A 17,467-nucleotide genomic window follows, 5' to 3' on the forward strand; every position below is an offset into this window, starting at 1 on the left:
TCGCCCAGTAAATCCACACACAACATCACCACAGCCAAAGGCAGGATTTGCACCTTGCCAGGAAACAACACACACACACACACAGGTACTGACTGCTTGAGGCAATGCCTGTGATTCCCTCCCCACCCCAGAGAGCTCTTTTGGAACCAGCCGACCCAGCATGCACCAACTCTTCTCCAAATGGGGTGTGTGTCCTGGAAAGAAGCTGCTTGGACCCCTGCCTCCAAATACACAAACAACCTGACACCCCCACTCCTTACCTGCAGCCACATGGGAGCTGCTGGAGCGTCCCAACTTGGGCTGAGCTCCAGGGACAGAGATCCAGGGGGGTTTGAACCAACTCCCAGCCCCATTGTGCTGCCTGCCCAGGGGACAGTCCCATGCTGCAGGACAGGAGTGTGCAGGGTGGATGCAGGGCCCCTCCAGGAGGTTTCCCAGGGGCTTCTCAGCACGGAGAGATAACCCAGCCTCCCCCTAGATGGATTAAGAGAGGGCTGAGCCATCGCTGCTCTCACGATGCTCCTCTGAACCTCTCAGCAACGCTCCTGCCCGCAGGTCAGACAAGAGGCAAATAAAAGATTTACGGGAAGTGCGGCAAAGCTATGGGAAGGAAAACCACATCCACTCGGGAGTGGCGGCACATCAGGCCGGGAGGGACTCCTGGCACGCAGGGTCAGCACCGCTGCTTTGGGCTGACAACGCTGGGGTTTGGGCAAGGGATGCTCCAGTGAGCATCGGTGTGACCCCGCAGGGAGGGGAGCTGCTGCCTCCTCCCCCAGCAGCCCGCACCAGCTTCCCACTGTGTGCTGGGCTTTGCTCCGAGCCCCCCAGCACTTTGGCTACCCTTGGGCACAAAGGTTATGGGGGGGGGTGGGCGTGCCAATGGCCCCCCTCTCTCTGCCCAGCACTCTGCCCATTCCTGCCCACCGGTGGGACTGAGCCCCGTCAGCGTGGGGGTGAAGGGGTGTATCTTTGGAAAGGGGGTGAGCGGGTCCCCAGGGCATCCGCCTCCCCCTTCGCCCCGCGGTCCCCTGTAGCACCCCTGGCCCCGCCGGCACCAGCCCTCACCTTACCTGCTGCCGCTCCCCCAGCTGCGCTGCCACATCTGGGCAGCTGCGGAGCCCGGGGCTGGAGGAGGGGGGATCGGGCCCCAGTCCGGAATGACTGGGGCGGGCGGGGGGCTGCGGGCTGTGCTGGGGGGGGCGGGGAGACCCTCCGGGGCATCGCCGGGCGGGGGGCCCGGAGCGGGGCCGGGGGAGCCCCGGGGGGGAGCGGGGCGGGCGGGGAGGGAAGATCCACCCCCGTGTCCGTGCCCGTGTCCTCCCTCCCTCCTCTTCCTCCCTCCCTCCTCCTCCTCCTCCTCCTCCGCCGCTGCCGCCGCCGCCCGTCCTCCGCCGCGGCCAGCCGGGCAGCGCGGGCGGGCCGGGGGCTACGCCGCCGGGGAGGAGGTTTGGGGGAGCCTGGGGGGGTCCGGGCACTTACTTGGGCTGGAAGTTGGCGGCGAGATGGGGAACGAGCGTTGGAAAACCGTGGGAGGAGCCTCGCAACTTGAGGATGGGCAGCAGGAGAAATCGCAGGTACGGGGCGGAGGGCGGAGGGGGGGGATCAGCCATCCCGGGGGTCCCACCGACTCCCCAGTTCCCCCAGCGAGGCTTTCCTCCCAGTGCAGCCCGACGCGGTGAGCTGCCTCCCGGTCCTCCCCGTGCGGAGGACCCCGGGTTGCATCCCCTCAGCCCTCCCCTCCCCGAATTATTGTGTTTATTAACCCGCAGTCAGGGTCCCCCCTGCCGGGGCTGCCCCCGACCGGGCAGCGGGCGATGCTCCGGGGCTGCCACACTCCTCTGCTGAACCGCTGCACGCTTTAAACTGCTTAAATAACCCTTTAAAAGGGATTTGGCATCTCAGCTCCCCGCGGCAGCCAGAGCCATCCCTCCCTGTTCGGGGGCTCCCGGCTGCCTGGCCCGCTCTTAACCTCCAGGAGCGCCCCCGGTTTTCGGGGGGGAGGCCGGCGTTGCGGTGGGGTGCGGTGGAGCGGCGGCAGAGCCTGCGGTGACACGCGGGGGATCCGGCACGTGCCGGAGCCCGTTTGCACATCCCGCTGCACGTGTGCCAGCCCCCCCAGCCCCCCCATCCCCGGCGCGGCCCGGCCGCCGAGCACGGCAGAGCAGGTGGGGGATCCGAGAATCCCATAACGGTTTGGGTTGGAAGGGACCTTAACGCTCATCTCGTTCCAACCCACCTGCCGTGGGCAGGGACAGCTTCCACTAGACCAGGTTGTTCAAATCCCCGTCCATTCTGGCCCTGGACACTTCCAGGGATAGGCACAGGCACGGCTGCACGGCCGGGCACGCTGGGAGCAGGCAGGGTGGGAAGAAGAGGTGCTGAGTATGGGCAAATGTGTCTAGGAAGAGCAGGAGGAGAGTGAGTCTCCGACTGTGAGTGGAGGGAAGGAGCCAAGAGCTGGCAGTGCTGCCCTTCCTCCGCACCCCGGCGCTGGGCGAGGGTGGGGGGAGCAGCCGTGAGACGCTCGCCCCCAGGTCTGACACTTCCTGTCCCCTGCCACCCGCAGTTGAGGCAGGAAGGGGACTTTCGCCCGGCTTGTCCCTTCTGCACACCCCTTACCTGCGCCCTCTTCTCCCCGGTCAGCCCCTTCACGGGAACGGCTTTCGCGCCTCACAGGAGAGGGGCTGCGCACCCCGGGAGACCCCTGATCCCCCAAGAGAGAAACCTCACTCTTCCCTTCCCGGCAAAGCTGCCTTCCTGCGCGCAGCCCCTCCACGCAGGGATCCGAGCAGTGCCATCGGGCTGGAGCTGCCATCCGCCCGGCTTTGTGCCCCCCGTGGCCCCGAGAGTGAGCTGGGCAGGATGGATCCAGCCCCACCTCCCGTACGGGACTGGACGACCCAGCCTGGAGCTGATGGTTCGCGGTGCGTTGCAAAGGATGCACAGAGTTTTCCGTGCAGCCGGTGCTGCGATCCCAGCTTCTGTAAGCTCCGGTGAAATCCCAGCCCAGCCCGCCTGCATGCTCACCCACAGAGCCGGCTCCGCTGTGCTCGCCAGCCTTCCCGTCTCCTCTTCTCTTCCCGATCCGCAGAGCGTGGCGTGGGAGCGGTCGCAGGCAGGCTCTGGATGATGAAAAGAGCTGGGAACGGGAGCGGGATTCAGTTCATCTGCTCGGTGCCTGCGGGGAGCCAGAGGAGCGCGGCATTGGGCTCCGGGAGGCGGCTGGGATACAGCCCCGGCGCCAGGCTGAGAACAGAGGGGCTGCACAGGCGGGGAGGGTGGAGAGGGACGGGGCAGGGAGCAGAGCAGGGCAGGGCAGCGGCTGGGATGCAAAATGAGCTGCTCCAGCAGCTCTGAGGCAAGCAATGAGCTGGGGGGGCGGAGGGGACAGGGGACTGACCCTTTCTGCCCTGGGGTGCCTGCAGCGCCGGGTGGGCTCCAGCGGGAAGGTGGGGGTACCTGGGCTAAAGTTTGCTCCAGCAGCTGAGCCTGGGCAATGCAAGCCAGTGTCCCCCTGCCTCGGAAGCAGAAGAGGGGTCCTGGTTCAGGGGGAGAGCACCCAGGCAGCCGGATCGCTGCCTGCCATCCCACAGCAGCACTTGCCTGGTGAGCTGGCAAGGAGCAGTGACTTTGGCAGGAGCAAAGGGCACCTCCTCCTCAAAGGGCATCTGCCAGGGCAGAGCTCAGCCTCTCCTGCCACCACTCTGTCCATGCTCTCCAGGCACCAGCCACCTCTGTCTGCTCTGGGGACAAGCCAGCTGGTGTCCTCGCCTCCTTTCAGGCTGAGTGTCTCCCATCCCCAGCACAGGCTGGGAGGAGGCTGGGGGATGTTTTGGGGGCACGATGGGGTGCAGGGCAGCCTGCAGGTGGCTCATGCAGTGTGGCTGGGGCACCAAGGACACACTCCCCACAGGTGACCGAGCACAGAGCTACTGCCTGAGCCAGTGCAGGGCATGAAGAGCCTGGGTCAGCTTTGCACCAGGGACAAAACCATGCCTTGGTTTCTGCCTGGGGCTCTTTCCCAAGCTCCAGTCCCAGCTCCACAGCAGGTTTGCAAGTAAAGCTCCACTCATCCTGAGCACCGCCCAGTCTTCCAGCTTCTGCTCTCCTCAGGAAGGAGTGATTTGGAGACCTTGGGACCTTCAGCCTGATAGATGTCTCCCGAGGGATATCAAGAACCAGGGGTATGTCCTGCAGCTGCCTGAAAGTCTTGGCAAGAAGATCCAGGAGCCTGAGGCCACGGAACAGATAGCAGGAACCCCTGGGGTCATGAGAGCCGTGGCCATGGTGGGGCAGGAGCATGTGGCAGAGGCATCCACGGGGTCCAGTGCTGGGAGCTGGCCATGCTGCCGTGCTGGGGGAGTTTGGGGGGACCCCTATCCCCATTTGGAGTGTTGCTGGTGCCGCTGACTGAGTTTCCCTCCTCTCCCCACTGCAGGTTGCCAGGTAACACAACCTGCCAGCAAAATGCCGTGGGACTCATGAAGCTACCGCCACTCAGAATCTTGTGGTTGCAAGCAGAGGGGCTAATTTTGGAAGGGGATTGGTCCCCTATTCCTGGTGCTGGTAGGAGGGCAGTGATTCTATGTCTTAAAGGCTGGAAAGCAGCTGGATACAGCTCCCAGTGTGATGGTAGACTTGAGCAGAGCTGCAGGATTTTGGTGTGTTAAAGCCCGGTTGGGATTTGTGTGGCTGTGGGAAGTGAAGCATCAGCTGTGCACAGCTCTGCTCTGGGAATCTTTACTGCTCAGAGAGGTCCCTTGGCCCATCCATGTGCCCCCTGAGCTGGGACATCAGTGCAGTGGGGAGCAGCAGCAGTGGGATGGGAGAGCACAAAGTTGTGGAGCTGAAGGTGCTGTGATAGCCAGGACAGCCACAGGGACATGGTCCCCACTCACCCCATGGATCCCAAAGCTCCCGATGCTGGCTTTTTTTCAGCAGCCTTCCCTCCTGTCACTTCTGTGCTTGCAGGGTGCTGAGGGGCTGGGTTGAGCTCAGGTCCTGGGTATCCACGTAAGGATCTCAGCAGTGGGCATCTCCCACCTCTGTCTGCCACCATCCTGCTTACTCCTGGGTGTCCCTTGTGCCCCCAAGCCAGGGCTCTGTGTCTACAAACACTGGGCAAACTCCTTGACCCTCTGCTTGCCAAAAGATCCCCTTATTGCCTTTGACATCTTTTATCGTGTGCTGAGGGGCTGAGCCTGGGGCTCTCTCCTTACAGAGCTCCCTGCAAGTGGCTTCCCCATTCAAGCCAGTGCTGTTTGCATCTCCAGCCTCACTCCCTGGGCTGGGGAAGAAACCTGGAACATCCCCTGGGGCTGGTGGCCGGCCAGCCCCTCCACAGCTGGGGTCACCTTAATGCAAATGGTTGCGTGAGCGTGAATGAAATGAAGGGTGCTTGAAGGAAGGTGTCACTCCAGATAGATGTGCACAGGAGGGGACAGGGCCTGGGAAATCTTTGCAGATGCAGCAATTTTCCCCTCGTTTCAGGGGAAAGTAGTCTTTGTCTCTCTGAATCTGCAGTTTGCTGCCAGCCCTGCAATTCCTTATGACAGCTGTGGCCAGGGTCAGGGGAAAATCACAGCCTCTGTCCTGCAGGTGTAATGAGGAGGGGAGGTGGAGGGGGACTGGGAGCTGGCGGGATCGGGTGGCAGCTCACTCCCTCTGCGCTGACTGTGTTGGCACTTCATGCTTTGCAAGGAGAAAAGGCTCTTGGTGGGCAATGGAGCAGCTCCCACGGGCTGAGCCAAGGGGTCTGTACAGCAGCGGAGCTGCTGGAGGGGCCCGGGGAGGGTCAGAGACTTTTCCCACAGCACCTTCCTCTCACCAGTAGGCTCTGGGACTGGTCTGAGGGCTTTGAGAGCAGCTCTCTCCCCTCCAGCAGGCAGTGAGGGCGCAAGGGGGATTGGGGACATGTGGCATGCCACAGCTGGGAGATACCCCATGCACAGCAGGTCCCCACGATGCTCAGGGCAGTGTGTCCCCAGCAACAACCCACAGCCTCCCCTTGCTGCTGGGACAGCCCTTGCCTCCCCTCCCCTCCCTGCTTTCCCTGCAGTCCTGACTCCAGGGAACACGGGGGTGTTTTCCCTTTCTCTCCCCATATTTGTGCCCAGGGCACCAGGGAGCCCCACACGCTGCTCTCCCAGGAACCCAGGACTGCTCCAGCCGAGGATCACCACCGTAAATAGAACATGCCAGCGGGAGCTGGCGGCTGCCGTGCCTTCGCTCTCGTTATTATTTCATACCCTGCTCCCAGGCGGGTTTAGCTGCTTTGCTCATTGAGTGTTCACCCGTGGCCTCCACGTTCCTGGCAGAGCCTCAGGGCTCCCTGGGGTCTCCCACCTCCCCTCGTCTGTCACCACCCCCTTGGCCAACCTTGTTGCTGGGCCCCCCCAAAGCCTGTGGGGGTTTGAACCTACCTCTTGGAGGAAGGGGAGCGGGATGGGTCTGTCCAGGTGGGCGCTGACAGTGTCTGTCTCTCTGCCGACAGAGGATGAGCTGTGGGTACATCCTGTGCACCGTCCTGCTGTCAGTGGCCGTCCTCCTGGCGGTGACAGTCACGGGGGCCATCCTCTTCATGAACCACTACCACACGCCCGTCACCGAGTCGCCCCCCGTCATCAGCACCAACCCCGAGGAGGCCAACGCGCTGGTGACCATCGAGAAAGCCGACAGCTCCCGCATCAACATCTTCATCGACCCCAACTGCCCCAGCGCCGCCGGCACCCTGGGCCGCATGGAGGGGCTGCAGATCTCCCTGCTGCGCGCCGTCACCGACCACGACGCCGAGGCCAAGGCCACTAAGAGCCAGCAGAAGGCCCTGCTGGTCACGGTGGCGGACGAGGTGGCCAAGCTGCTGACACACGCCGTGCAGCTGCGCGCCGACTGCGACGGCCTCAAGAAGGGGCACAGCGCCATGGGGCAGGAGCTCAGCGCCCTGCAGGGAGAGCAGGGCAGGCTCATCCAGGTGAGCCGGGGCTGTCAGCGCCGTTCGGGGCTCCCTGGGGATAGAACACCCTGTCCCAGTGTCCCTGAGGGCACTGCTGGTTGCAGCCCCTGCTCATAGTGTCTGGGGGAGACCTCCAGCAGAAGGAGCTGAGGTTGAAGGTGGGTTCTTGGGAACTGCAAGTTGGGAAGTCCCTCATTGCCAAACCACCCCAGTGCCAATGAGCTGGGCATGCAGCCTCCCACATTGTGGTTCTCCTGGCTCCAGGTCCATTTTGGAGGTTCCAGTCAGAGCTGAGCACAGCACAGGACCTTCCCAAGGGCAGTTCATGCAGCAGTCACCCTCCCCTTATTTCCAATCCCCAGAATTGCCAAGCCGATGAACTGTATTGCAATGCTTACCTGGGTATGCTGGGGGTCTGCCAGGTGTTGTAGCAAGATCCAGGGCACAGCTGAGTACTCAGCTCCATGCCCGACCCTCCTGGTGCTCAACTCCCTCCATCTGGAGCTGCTTGTTTCTCGCTGCTTCGCTTTGCTCCCCATCCTGCTGCTCTGCCACAGCCACCCCGTGTCACTCTCCCAGCCCGGGTCACCTCAGGGAACGATGAAGAGCTGGTGGCTGCCTCAGGACACGGCTATTCCTGCCGCCTCCGTGATCCTGTCCTTTGCCCAGAGATGCTCTTTATCCTGAGGGGTGGCAGCACTGACACACCCAGGTTCAGGGATTTCTCAGCCCTGGTGGCAACAGGCACTATCTGGAGCCTGACCCACAGCCAAAAAGAGATGCCATAAGGGATCTGCTGTGGCTTTATGTCCCCACCAACCCATGCCCTGGCAGGGAGCACTGCTGAGCCGTGGGAGCAGACAGAGCATCCTCACAGTGTCAAGGGGCTGGGGCGTGGAAAGGGTTTAACCACATTTAACCACAATTCCGTGTTCCCCCCCCGCTTGTCCCCTGCCCACAGCTGCTCTCGGAGAGCCAGACCAACATGGCTCGGTTGGTGAGCTCCGTCAGCGACGTCCTGGACACGCTGCAGAAGGAGCGGGGCGGTGCCCGGCCCCGCCTCAAGGCTGACCTGCAGCGAGCACCGGCCAGGGGGGCGCGGCCCCGGGGCTGCTCCAACGGTGAGACTTCATCCCTACCAGTCCCTGGGGAGAGGGATGCGCCTGGCACTGCTCTCGTAAGGGGGAAAACCACCCAAGATGGGGCAAACCACCCTGGAGAAGGGATTTAATACAGCGAGGGGGCTGGCAAGGAGGTGGAGGAGGAGGGAGATAGGGAGGTGTGTCCTGGAAGGGGGGGGTTCTCACTAGTTGTCTGTAAACCAGCACAAAAGTCACTTCACATCCCTGCAGACTCACCTGCTCCCCAGGCAGATGTATCTGGGCCAAAGGCAGAGCAATGAGTGACCGTTTGCCTCCATTTGGGTGCAGAGGGTGGCCCTGCACGGGCTCGAACAGTCACATTTATCAGCGTTTGGTTGAGTCGCAGCTAAGACTGTCCTGGGGTCGTGAGCACATGCCCACACTCTACCCACAGCCCTCTCTGGGCATCGGCTCCCCAGTCCCCAGCTGGGTCCCGGCGTGCCCTTGCCATCACACAGGGGATGTGGGGTCAGTCCCTGCCAGCTGCTGGGGGCTCCCCGTGGTGCAGCGTCCCCCTGGGCACCGCTCACCATGAGCATTGGAGGAGAAAGGAAGGAAAGAGCAAGGCAGCACCAAGCAGCCAACCAGAGCTGGAAGCGAGGTTGGGAGCCTGGAAGAAATGGCAAGACACTAAATTAGATCATTAATTAACCAGCTTTCCTCGTCCCACCCCATCCCAATGCCACGCTGCAGGCTCCCGGCCCCGAGACTGCTTTGACATCTACGCGAGCGGACAGCAAGAGGACGGGATTTACTCCATCTTCCCCACGCACTATCCCTCCGGCTTCCAGGTCTACTGTGACATGACGACGGACGGGGGCGGCTGGACGGTGAGCTGCCACCAGGCTGGGGGACACCGGGGGATGCCACCACTGGCCACGGGCTGGCCCTGTGCTGGGATGCCGGGGGTGGGAGATGTCAGTTTTGACGCTTGAATGTGTCGTTGGGATCTGGCATAAATGCTGAGGAGGTCTGGCTGCACACAGGGGCCCAGTCAGTGCCCCTGCTGGTAGCACTGATTGAGCTTCCCAGCGGTGCCAGCCAGACCCCTGAGCTGGAGCCCAACAGCCCTGCCCTGGACTGGGATGGGGAGTTTGGCTGGAGCTGGAAGGTGGTTTCAGGCAGGGAGTTGGATGCCAAGGCATCCAAGGAGTTTGTCCTTCTCAGTGGGGCTGGGGCACAGTTGGGGCACAGCGTGGCTGCAGTTGTGCAGCCACGGGGGACGTGGCTCTGCTTTGCCGTGTCCTCGTGGACACAGTGAGCTGGTGCTGGGGCTCAGGTCAGACCCCAAATCCAGCACTCTTGGCCTCATCTGAGGCCAGGGTGCCTGGGGCTCCTGGGATGCTGCGCTGATTCACTCTCTCCCTGGCTACCCTGTCCAATTCGCTTTGCCACGGCGGCTGCCACGGCCCCGTAATCACAGTAATGGGGGCAGGGAGCAGGGGGAATGGGGGGACACGGCAGCACCAAGCTTGGAGCCCCCCCATTGCCCCAGGGACCACTTGGGTGTGAGCAGCCTCCCCTACCCCATAGGGCATCACCTGGGGTGCCAGCAGGGCAGGAGGTGGTCCCAGGGAGGTGGTGGGGGCTCACTGGGAGGGGTGGGCAGGCAGCCTCTGCCCCGGGGACACGCTGGGTGAGCCAGGCTAGCCAGCACCCCTCCAGCTGGGTGCTCTAGGAAACAAATCCCCACGATCTGATTCCCCTAAGCAGCTTTGAGCAGTGCCAGGAGGGAGCTTAGCCCCCCTGTCCCCAGGGACTGACGAGCCTTTGACCTCCCAGAGCCCACCCTGTGCAGGAGGAACCTGTGGTCTATAATTTGGTACCAGCAGCTCAGGTGGGGAAACCAAGGCACAATGCAGCCCTGGAGACCTCATCTCTTGGGGGCTCACAGAGGGAAAAGGGGAGGACCTCTCTGGCTCTTCAGGGTGTGGAGGGTCTTTGTAAACCCCATGCACAGTCTGCACAGCCTCCACCAGCCCCAGCCATGCCTGAAGAGCAGCCCAAGGTGATTAGCGAGACACTCAGAGGCTTATTTAAAGCTGCTGCAGCCGGGAGGGCTCAGGCTGAGCTGGGGAGGGGGCAAAGGAAATGATTTTAAGCCCAGCAGCACCGTGGAGGCCTGAGAATGGGATGGCACAGCACTGCCTCTGGCACCACAGCCAGGCAGCACCTCGGCTCTGCCCTGTCTCGACGGGATGAGGAGCCAAACCAGGTGCTGAATCCCAGTGTTCCAGAGACAGACACACCCAGAGCAGGGTCGAGGGCACACAGCCCAGGCTCCTGTTTCTTGTGGCTGCTCTGCAGCAGCAGGTCCCAAACATACCTCTGGTCCCTTGGGTACAGGGGTTGTCTCAGCCACGTCCCACAGGGCTGGGCACGAAGAGGGTCCTTGTGTCCACTGGCTTATCCAGGCTCCAGGTAAGCCATGGCACAGCAGGGTGTCATGGTGCAGAGCCTGGGAAATTTCCCTCCCCTCCTCCTCTCTGGAGCGATTACTCCTGACATTTGGGCTTATTTGCATGTGGGTGGGTGGGTGGAAGTGATGGCAGCAGCTGAATCAATTTTGACTCGGGAGCTTGGGAGCTGCTGAGCTAAGCTTTAGCCTGCACGGACAGCTTAGAGACCACAGGGCAGGGGGAAGAGCTCACTGGGTGCTGCTCAGCACCTCCCTTTCCCCACGGTGTGATCTGCAGTGCCACCCTGTCCCCACGGTGTGATCTGCGGTGCCACCCTGTCCCCTCGCCAGAGGCAGCTCCCTGGTCACTCCCCATCCCCTGCTGAGCAAGGCACAGCTGTTTTATCCCCGCTGGTCCAGGTCAGTGCCCTGTGCTGATGGGAACATCCCCATCCTGCGTTCAGCACCGACTGTAATTGCAGTGGCTGCCTCGGGCTGACCCATCCTCGTGGCAGCGCCGGGGTCCAGCTCTGTGATTGCCCAGCCTGACCCTGACTCCCTCCTTGACACTCACCTCCAGCACTTTATTAAAGTAATAATGGGATGATGGATGGCAAGGAAGGCTCAGCGTCTCAGGAGACTTCAAAAAGTTGCCTTTTCATGTGCTGTTTGTCTTTGGAATGTCTTTGCAAAGGCCACATGCTCCTCACGGTGCCCCTGAGTCTCCATCCAGCATCTTGGCCCTGTAAGCCATGGTGCCACAATGGCTGTGTGCCTCAGCATCATTTTCCATGTACAGTGCCCATTGGGAAGTGGTGGGAAAGCTGAAGGATGCAGAAGAAAAGGCTGTGCCAGCAGGATTAGGGCTGTGGTAATGTTAAGCGACAGCTTCCAGCTTCATGGGCACCTGCCGTGCTGGGCACAGCTTCACCAGCTCATCCTTCACTGGAGGGGTCCCAGAGCAGGCTGGGGGATGAGCAGACACTGATGCATTGACACATGGGCTGGGTAGGCTGAAGGCAACTGGAGAGAGGAGCCTGGGGAAAAACCTGTTGATTCCAGAAGATATGATTTCTGTGTCGCCACAAACAGGGACAAGATACTCCTGCTGGTGGGGACAGGCAGGAGTTCCCGGGATGGGCAGTGCTGCCAGCTGTGGTGATCAGCACTTCTCAGAGACTGGCCCTGCAATGCTCTGGGATTGCCTTGTCCATGGCTGAGCCTGAAGATGGTCTCCCTGCTGTGACGGGGGTCAGAGGAACACTGTGGGACCAGGGCTGTGGGATCTGTGCCACGGCTGCCAAAGACCTGACCAGGAGCCCGAGCACTGCACAGGCAGAGAAGTGATGGCAGAGTCTGTCCCCAGACTGGGCCTGCCTGGGTTTCAAGCACACCACGGGTTTGGTGGAGCTGAGGGAGAGGGAGCAGAGCCCTTCCTCACTGCCAATGCCACAGCAGGCACAGGCTGATGCTCCTGCTTTTCTCTGCTTTTAACCCATTTTTCTGGTTTGGTGCCTTCGCAGGAGCCTGTCCCTGTCCTGCAAGTGTGACCAGGGGAGGCAGAGAGCGAGGGAGATAAATATTTCAGCCTTGCCTTTAAAGGGAAGGAAATCCTTTTTGCTTAAGAGGGGGTAATGAATATTTGATGAGGAGGAAAAGAGCAGCGAGGCAGGGCTTGGAGGGCGATGAGCCTGTGGGTCTCCGGTGCCCCCAGCATCCCGGTGCACCCAGTGTTCCAGTGCTCCCAACATCCCAGTGCAGGCAGCATCCTGGTGTAGGTGGCAAGGAGGAGTGCACGGTGGATGCACAAATGAAGCACAAGAGGGACTGTGCATAAGAGATGATGAGGATGGAGCAGGAGACCTGGGAGGACACAGGACCTCCAGCACCCACCAGCCCTTCCAACCCAGTTCCAATCCCCCTTGGGGACGAGCCTGGTGGGCAGTGGGGCACTGAGGGCTCCTCTGGGGTGATTCCTAATCCGTGCCAAGGCTCAGCCAGCGGAGCCATGTCCCTCATGCTTCCCTGGGCACCACTCAGGCAATTGGCCTATTTAAAACCACGGGTCAAAGCCGATTAAGAGGGAGCATTGGTGCTGCATCCACTGCCTTCCCCACACGGCAGCGCCAGAGCCGATGCTGGCTGGGGAAAATCAGCTTCAGGCCCCCGTCCAGCCGTGCTGTCCCCCTTTCGCAGCAAGCCTGAAGAAAGCCCCTTTAAGTGGGCTTAACCACAGCTTCTCAAGTGCTCAACGCAGGGATAAAAATTAAGGCTCTAATTCTAGAAGGTAAGTACAGCAGGATCAGAGCCGGGCCACGCCGAGGAGCGTGTCGGAGCCTGCGCCAGCAGGCACAGCCCCGAAAATGCCCGTCTGGTGAAGGGCAGACTGGTGTGAAGCTCATGAGGGATGAAACCCTGCATGTGCAGGAGGGCAGGAGCAGCCCAGGGGAGCAGAAGCACAGTGGTTTCCCAGCCTGCGTCAGGGCTCACCAGTGTTCCTGGAACTGGGGTCCAGCCCCAAAGACGGGGTGCTCTGCCCAGCCAGGGCATAGGATGGCTTTTCCTAAATCACTGAGTGCTCCCCACCACAGCCACAGGAGTGCAGAACTCAGTGGGAGTGGGGCAGGCTGGCTCAGCCAACTTTAATGCAATTAATCCAGGACTGGAGGCTTAATTAAGTTCAAATGGTCAGATACGAAGCAGCATTTTCTGGATTGCTGTCAATAAATCAAACCCGAATAAAAGGGGATAAAAGGGGACGAAACACGCAGGACACAACACGCTGATGAGCAGATGGCAGAGGAAAAGGGAAAGGCTCCAAGGAGAAAAGACGTGCTGAGCCCCGAGATCTGGAGGCTCTGCAGGGGTCGGGGCAGTCAGTGCCCCTCAGATAATTTCTCTGAGAGATAAAATCTCTGGGAGACTAATGATACCATCACAGGGATGATGCCTTGTAACGGGGTGGCTGCCCAGGAGAGTGTGGAGATCCAGAAGGGGAAAATCAACTGCTGGGTTTTACACAGCTCTGAACACACGCTGTTGGCAGAAGGGCTTGGACTGGTCTGGGCCACACGAGCTGCAGGACAGACCTCAGGTCATGGTGTCCATCCGTCTGTCCATACCTCTGCTCCCATGTGCTCTGCATGCCCTGTGTGTCTCCCCAGGTGTTCCAGCGGCGGGAAGATGGCTCTGTGAACTTCTTCCGTGGCTGGGAAGCCTACCGGGATGGCTTTGGGAAGCTGACGGGAGAGCACTGGTTAGGTGTGTGGGGCTGGCAGTGCTCACTCCTGGGTGGGCTGGCAAAGCTTAGGGTCCCCTGAAGAGGTGCAGGGTTTCCTTTGCAAAGGAGGGCACACCAAGACACCCTCGGCCAGTGCCCATGTCCTGGGAGTGATGGGCTGGGCAGGGAGGGTGTCAGGGGGCTGCACAGGGCAGGGAGGCAATGGGGCTGTTTGACCCCGAGCTGAGCATGTGCCTTTGGCCATGCAGCCAGAGTGAGGGATGGAGGGTGGGAACCGCTCCCTGTCCCACCCCGGGCCCTGTCCCCAGGGACCCCTGGCCACCCCATCCCCAGCGAGGTCCCTGCACTCACCCCTTCTCTCTGCTGCAGGGCTGAAGCGGATCCACATGCTGACGGTCCAGGGCACCTACGAGCTCCGCATCGACCTGGAGGACTTTGACAATGGCACTGCCTTCGCCCACTATGGCAGCTTCGGGGTGGGGCTCTTCTCTGTGGACCCCGAGGAGGACGGGTACCCCATCACCGTCACCGACTACTCGGGGACAGCAGGTGAGGCAGCAGAGTGGGGGGACACCGTGGGCCCATGGGGCAAGGGGAGCCCACAGCCACCAAACCCCCTCGCTGGGGTGTTCCAGTCTCCTCTGGCAGTGGCACCGGCTGTATCCCTGCGGCTGCAGGGAGCTGGAGGCAGTTAACAGGCTTTTGCAGGAGGAGACCCATTGCAGGAATCCCACTGTGGTGCCCAAGAGAGTCCCATGGGGCAGGGAGCTGGCCCAAGGGCAGGAAGGGCTCATCACATCTCCTTTCCCCCGGGACAGGTGACTCCCTCCTGAAGCACAATGGGATGAAGTTCACCACCAAGGACCTGGACAACGACCACTCGGAGAACAACTGCGCCGCTTTCTACCACGGTGCCTGGTGGTACCGCAACTGCCACACCTCCAACCTCAACGGGCAGTACCTCAAGGGCCACCACAGCTCCTACGCCGACGGCATCGAGTGGTCCTCCTGGACCGGCTGGCAGTACTCGCTCAAATTCACCGAGATGAAGATCCGGCCCATCCGGGAGGAGAATTAGCTGGATGGCAGGAGCCCCCCACACTGTGCCCAGCCCCCTGCCCTTCCCCACCACCCTGCAGCCCCGTCCCCCCCACCTGCCATCCTCCCCATCCTCCCCGAGGGCTGGCCCATCTTTGAGGGGCCTCTGGGGAGCACCTGCCCCCAGTGAGGGTGACTTTATCTCCCGGGCATCCACGGACATTGCTGGACCTTTGCTTCCCACTGCCATGGCTCCACTGCAGCCAGAATGGCTCTGTCCTGGCCAGAGCGTGACCCATGGCTGGTGCTCATGCCCCAGAGAGGGCAGTGGGATGCAGGGATTTGGGGAGCAGTGCCCAGCAGGGTCCAGCAAGGAAGAGAAGGGGCTGCCTGGAGGTAGGGAGGGATGCAGTAGCCCAGGTAGGCTGAGCACCTCTGATCACCTCTGCTCCGGGCACAGACTCCAGGCAGTGGCCTCACCAAGGTGGTGAGTGACTGGGGGCACTTGCCACGGGGAGCCCCAAGACCCCCAGATTCCCCCGGACTGGGACAAGGCTGCTCCACAATTCCAGCTCCCCCCATGGTGCTACTAGTGATGGGGAGGGCTCAGCTGGGTCAGCCTGACGGTGCCAGTGATTCTTTCTCTGGACTGCAGAACATTCGCCTCTGCCCTTGGAAGAGTAACACAGCTGGGAAGGGATGACTACCAGCTTATTAGTCCCTGTTGTCCCTGTCCTGCCTCCTGGAGCCTCCCCGTGGGTCAGAACACCCCAAAGCAAGCTGGTGCAGTGCTGCAAGGATGCCCACCCAGAACTGAGCATGGCATGGAGCTGTTTTGGCAGTACTGGAGAAATGGGGAGCACAGCAAGTAGGAGGAGGAGGCGAGGAAGGTTCACTTCCCAGCACAGCTCTGCCTGCACTTCGCAGCTCCTCCCTCCCAACCAGACTCACTCGGATTCATGCTGGCCATCCAAAAGCTGTGACCTTTCCCCAAACCCTTGGCTTTGGGCAGCACAGACACATCCTCTATGTGAGCCCCCTCTGCTCACTGCCGGCCTGGGGACCCGCATTCATTTTCACCCCGGCTGAGCCACGTGCTGGCTCGGCACCTGCAGATATCCAAAGCCTTTCATTTCCTCAAATCCCGTTAAGGTTTTGCAAAAAGAAGCCCCGAGTGGGGCTTAGCATCTGCAGGGCCCTGATAACTGGGCAGCAGCGGCACCACGCACCAGCCAACCCAAGCAGGAGCCGCTATGGGGTGAGGGACTGATGTCTCCTGCTGGCTCCCTGGAAGGACTCAAATGGGGGATTTTGTCCAAAAGAAAACTAGAACCAAATGTGAGAAGGCACTGAAGCAGGGAGGGAAGGAGACAGCGGGGACCCAGTCACCCTGTCCATCATTTTCTGCCTGTGCTACAGCAGCGGTGGGGAGCAGAGCCCTGGCCCCCCGAAACACTGTTGGACAGATGGATGGACTGAGGAGGGGAGGAAAACTCCCAGCATCCCCATTTCCAGGGGGGCTTAAGGCATGGGGATATCAAAGGCTCAGCTTCCCAGCTGCACCAGGTTTGTACTGCCCTCCAAGATTATTCTTTTTTTGAGCCTTCCCACCTCGGATCCTGTGCTGGACAAGCCCGTTCACCTGCTGGGTGAGTCCCTGTCTGTCTGTTTTGCGAGGAAAACAAGGACAAACAATGTATTGGGATTGCTTTTCCCTGTTCCAGAGACATTCCTCAGAGCCCTCAGGTGAGGATGAGCTCTGAGTGCAGGCACCAGCTCTACCTACTCCAACCCTGCCCAGAGCAGCTGGTCAGGCTTTCTGGAACGATGGAATTTGGGGAGCTCAGCAGTGGCATTTCCCAGCTCAAGAGCAGGAGCCCTGACAGCTTCCCAGGGGGTTCCTGTGCCCCACTGGACCTCTCCAGAAAGGGTCCCGCCTGCACCCATCTTTACTTCTCGTTCATTTATTTTGTGGAGTAGCCGTAGCTGTGTTTTCTAGCACTTGCCTTTGGGCCAGGAAGGCACATGGAGCCACGTGCCGAGTGGGAAGGCCCTCCCCTCCCCAGACCCCTCCACTGGTGTGTTGCCACGCCGGGGAGGGGGCACCGTACATCGGTTTGTCGGTAGCACATCCTTGGTAACTGCCTGTGTCATCCGGGACCCCCCAATGACTTTGTTTTGACTTGCACGAGAGGTATTTAATCCATGCCAAGACGCAGGATTTCCCAGGATTATTCCCAAGAGCGCACACATTGCTCCATGGCCCTGGATTAGGTTAAACCCGTCCGCGGTGACACCTCCCCGGAGAGGGGAGGGCAGGGGCGACTGGGGGTCCGGGGTGTGGCCACGTACCTTCCCGGCGAAGCCCTGAGCCAGGTCGTGGTGTGTAGCAGTGCCGTGAAGTCTCTCTAGGTCGTGTGTGAGTGTGTCCAACGCTGTACATGTGGACTTTCTAAACTCCTTAATAAAAGGATCTCATCGTTAGCCAGCGTCTCGGCGGCCGTGCCCGCGGCGCAGCGTGGGGACATCGCCGGAGGGACCTGCCGTGGTGATGGCAAAGGGAGTGACACTGGATCTCTGCAGCCCCTGCTGTGCTGTGGGGACAGCTCCTTCCCTGTGCCAGGCTCGTGGCATGGAATCCCCGGGAACTCGATCACTGAGCCAAAACCGCTCTGCAAAACGAGGGCTGGGGA

At 61.2% G+C, this 17,467-nt stretch overlaps 1 protein-coding gene across 1 annotated transcript; it reads left to right on the forward strand.

Moving 5' to 3' along the window:
* Positions 1 to 1,414: 1,414 nt before the first annotated feature.
* FIBCD1 (fibrinogen C domain containing 1) lies at positions 1,415 to 17,258 on the forward strand. Its single transcript, XM_032708594.1, has 7 exons — positions 1,415 to 1,577; positions 6,497 to 6,973; positions 7,917 to 8,076; positions 8,791 to 8,927; positions 13,660 to 13,756; positions 14,106 to 14,285; positions 14,555 to 17,258. The coding sequence occupies exons 1-7, from the start codon at positions 1,506 to 1,508 to the stop codon at positions 14,812 to 14,814; spliced, it is 1,383 nt and encodes a 460-aa protein (XP_032564485.1). The 5' UTR covers positions 1,415 to 1,505; the 3' UTR covers positions 14,815 to 17,258.
* The last annotated feature ends 209 nt before the right edge of the window (positions 17,259 to 17,467 follow it).

This window comes from Chiroxiphia lanceolata, chromosome 21 (genome assembly GCF_009829145.1).
Source record: "Chiroxiphia lanceolata isolate bChiLan1 chromosome 21, bChiLan1.pri, whole genome shotgun sequence".
NCBI lineage: Eukaryota > Metazoa > Chordata > Aves > Passeriformes > Pipridae > Chiroxiphia > Chiroxiphia lanceolata.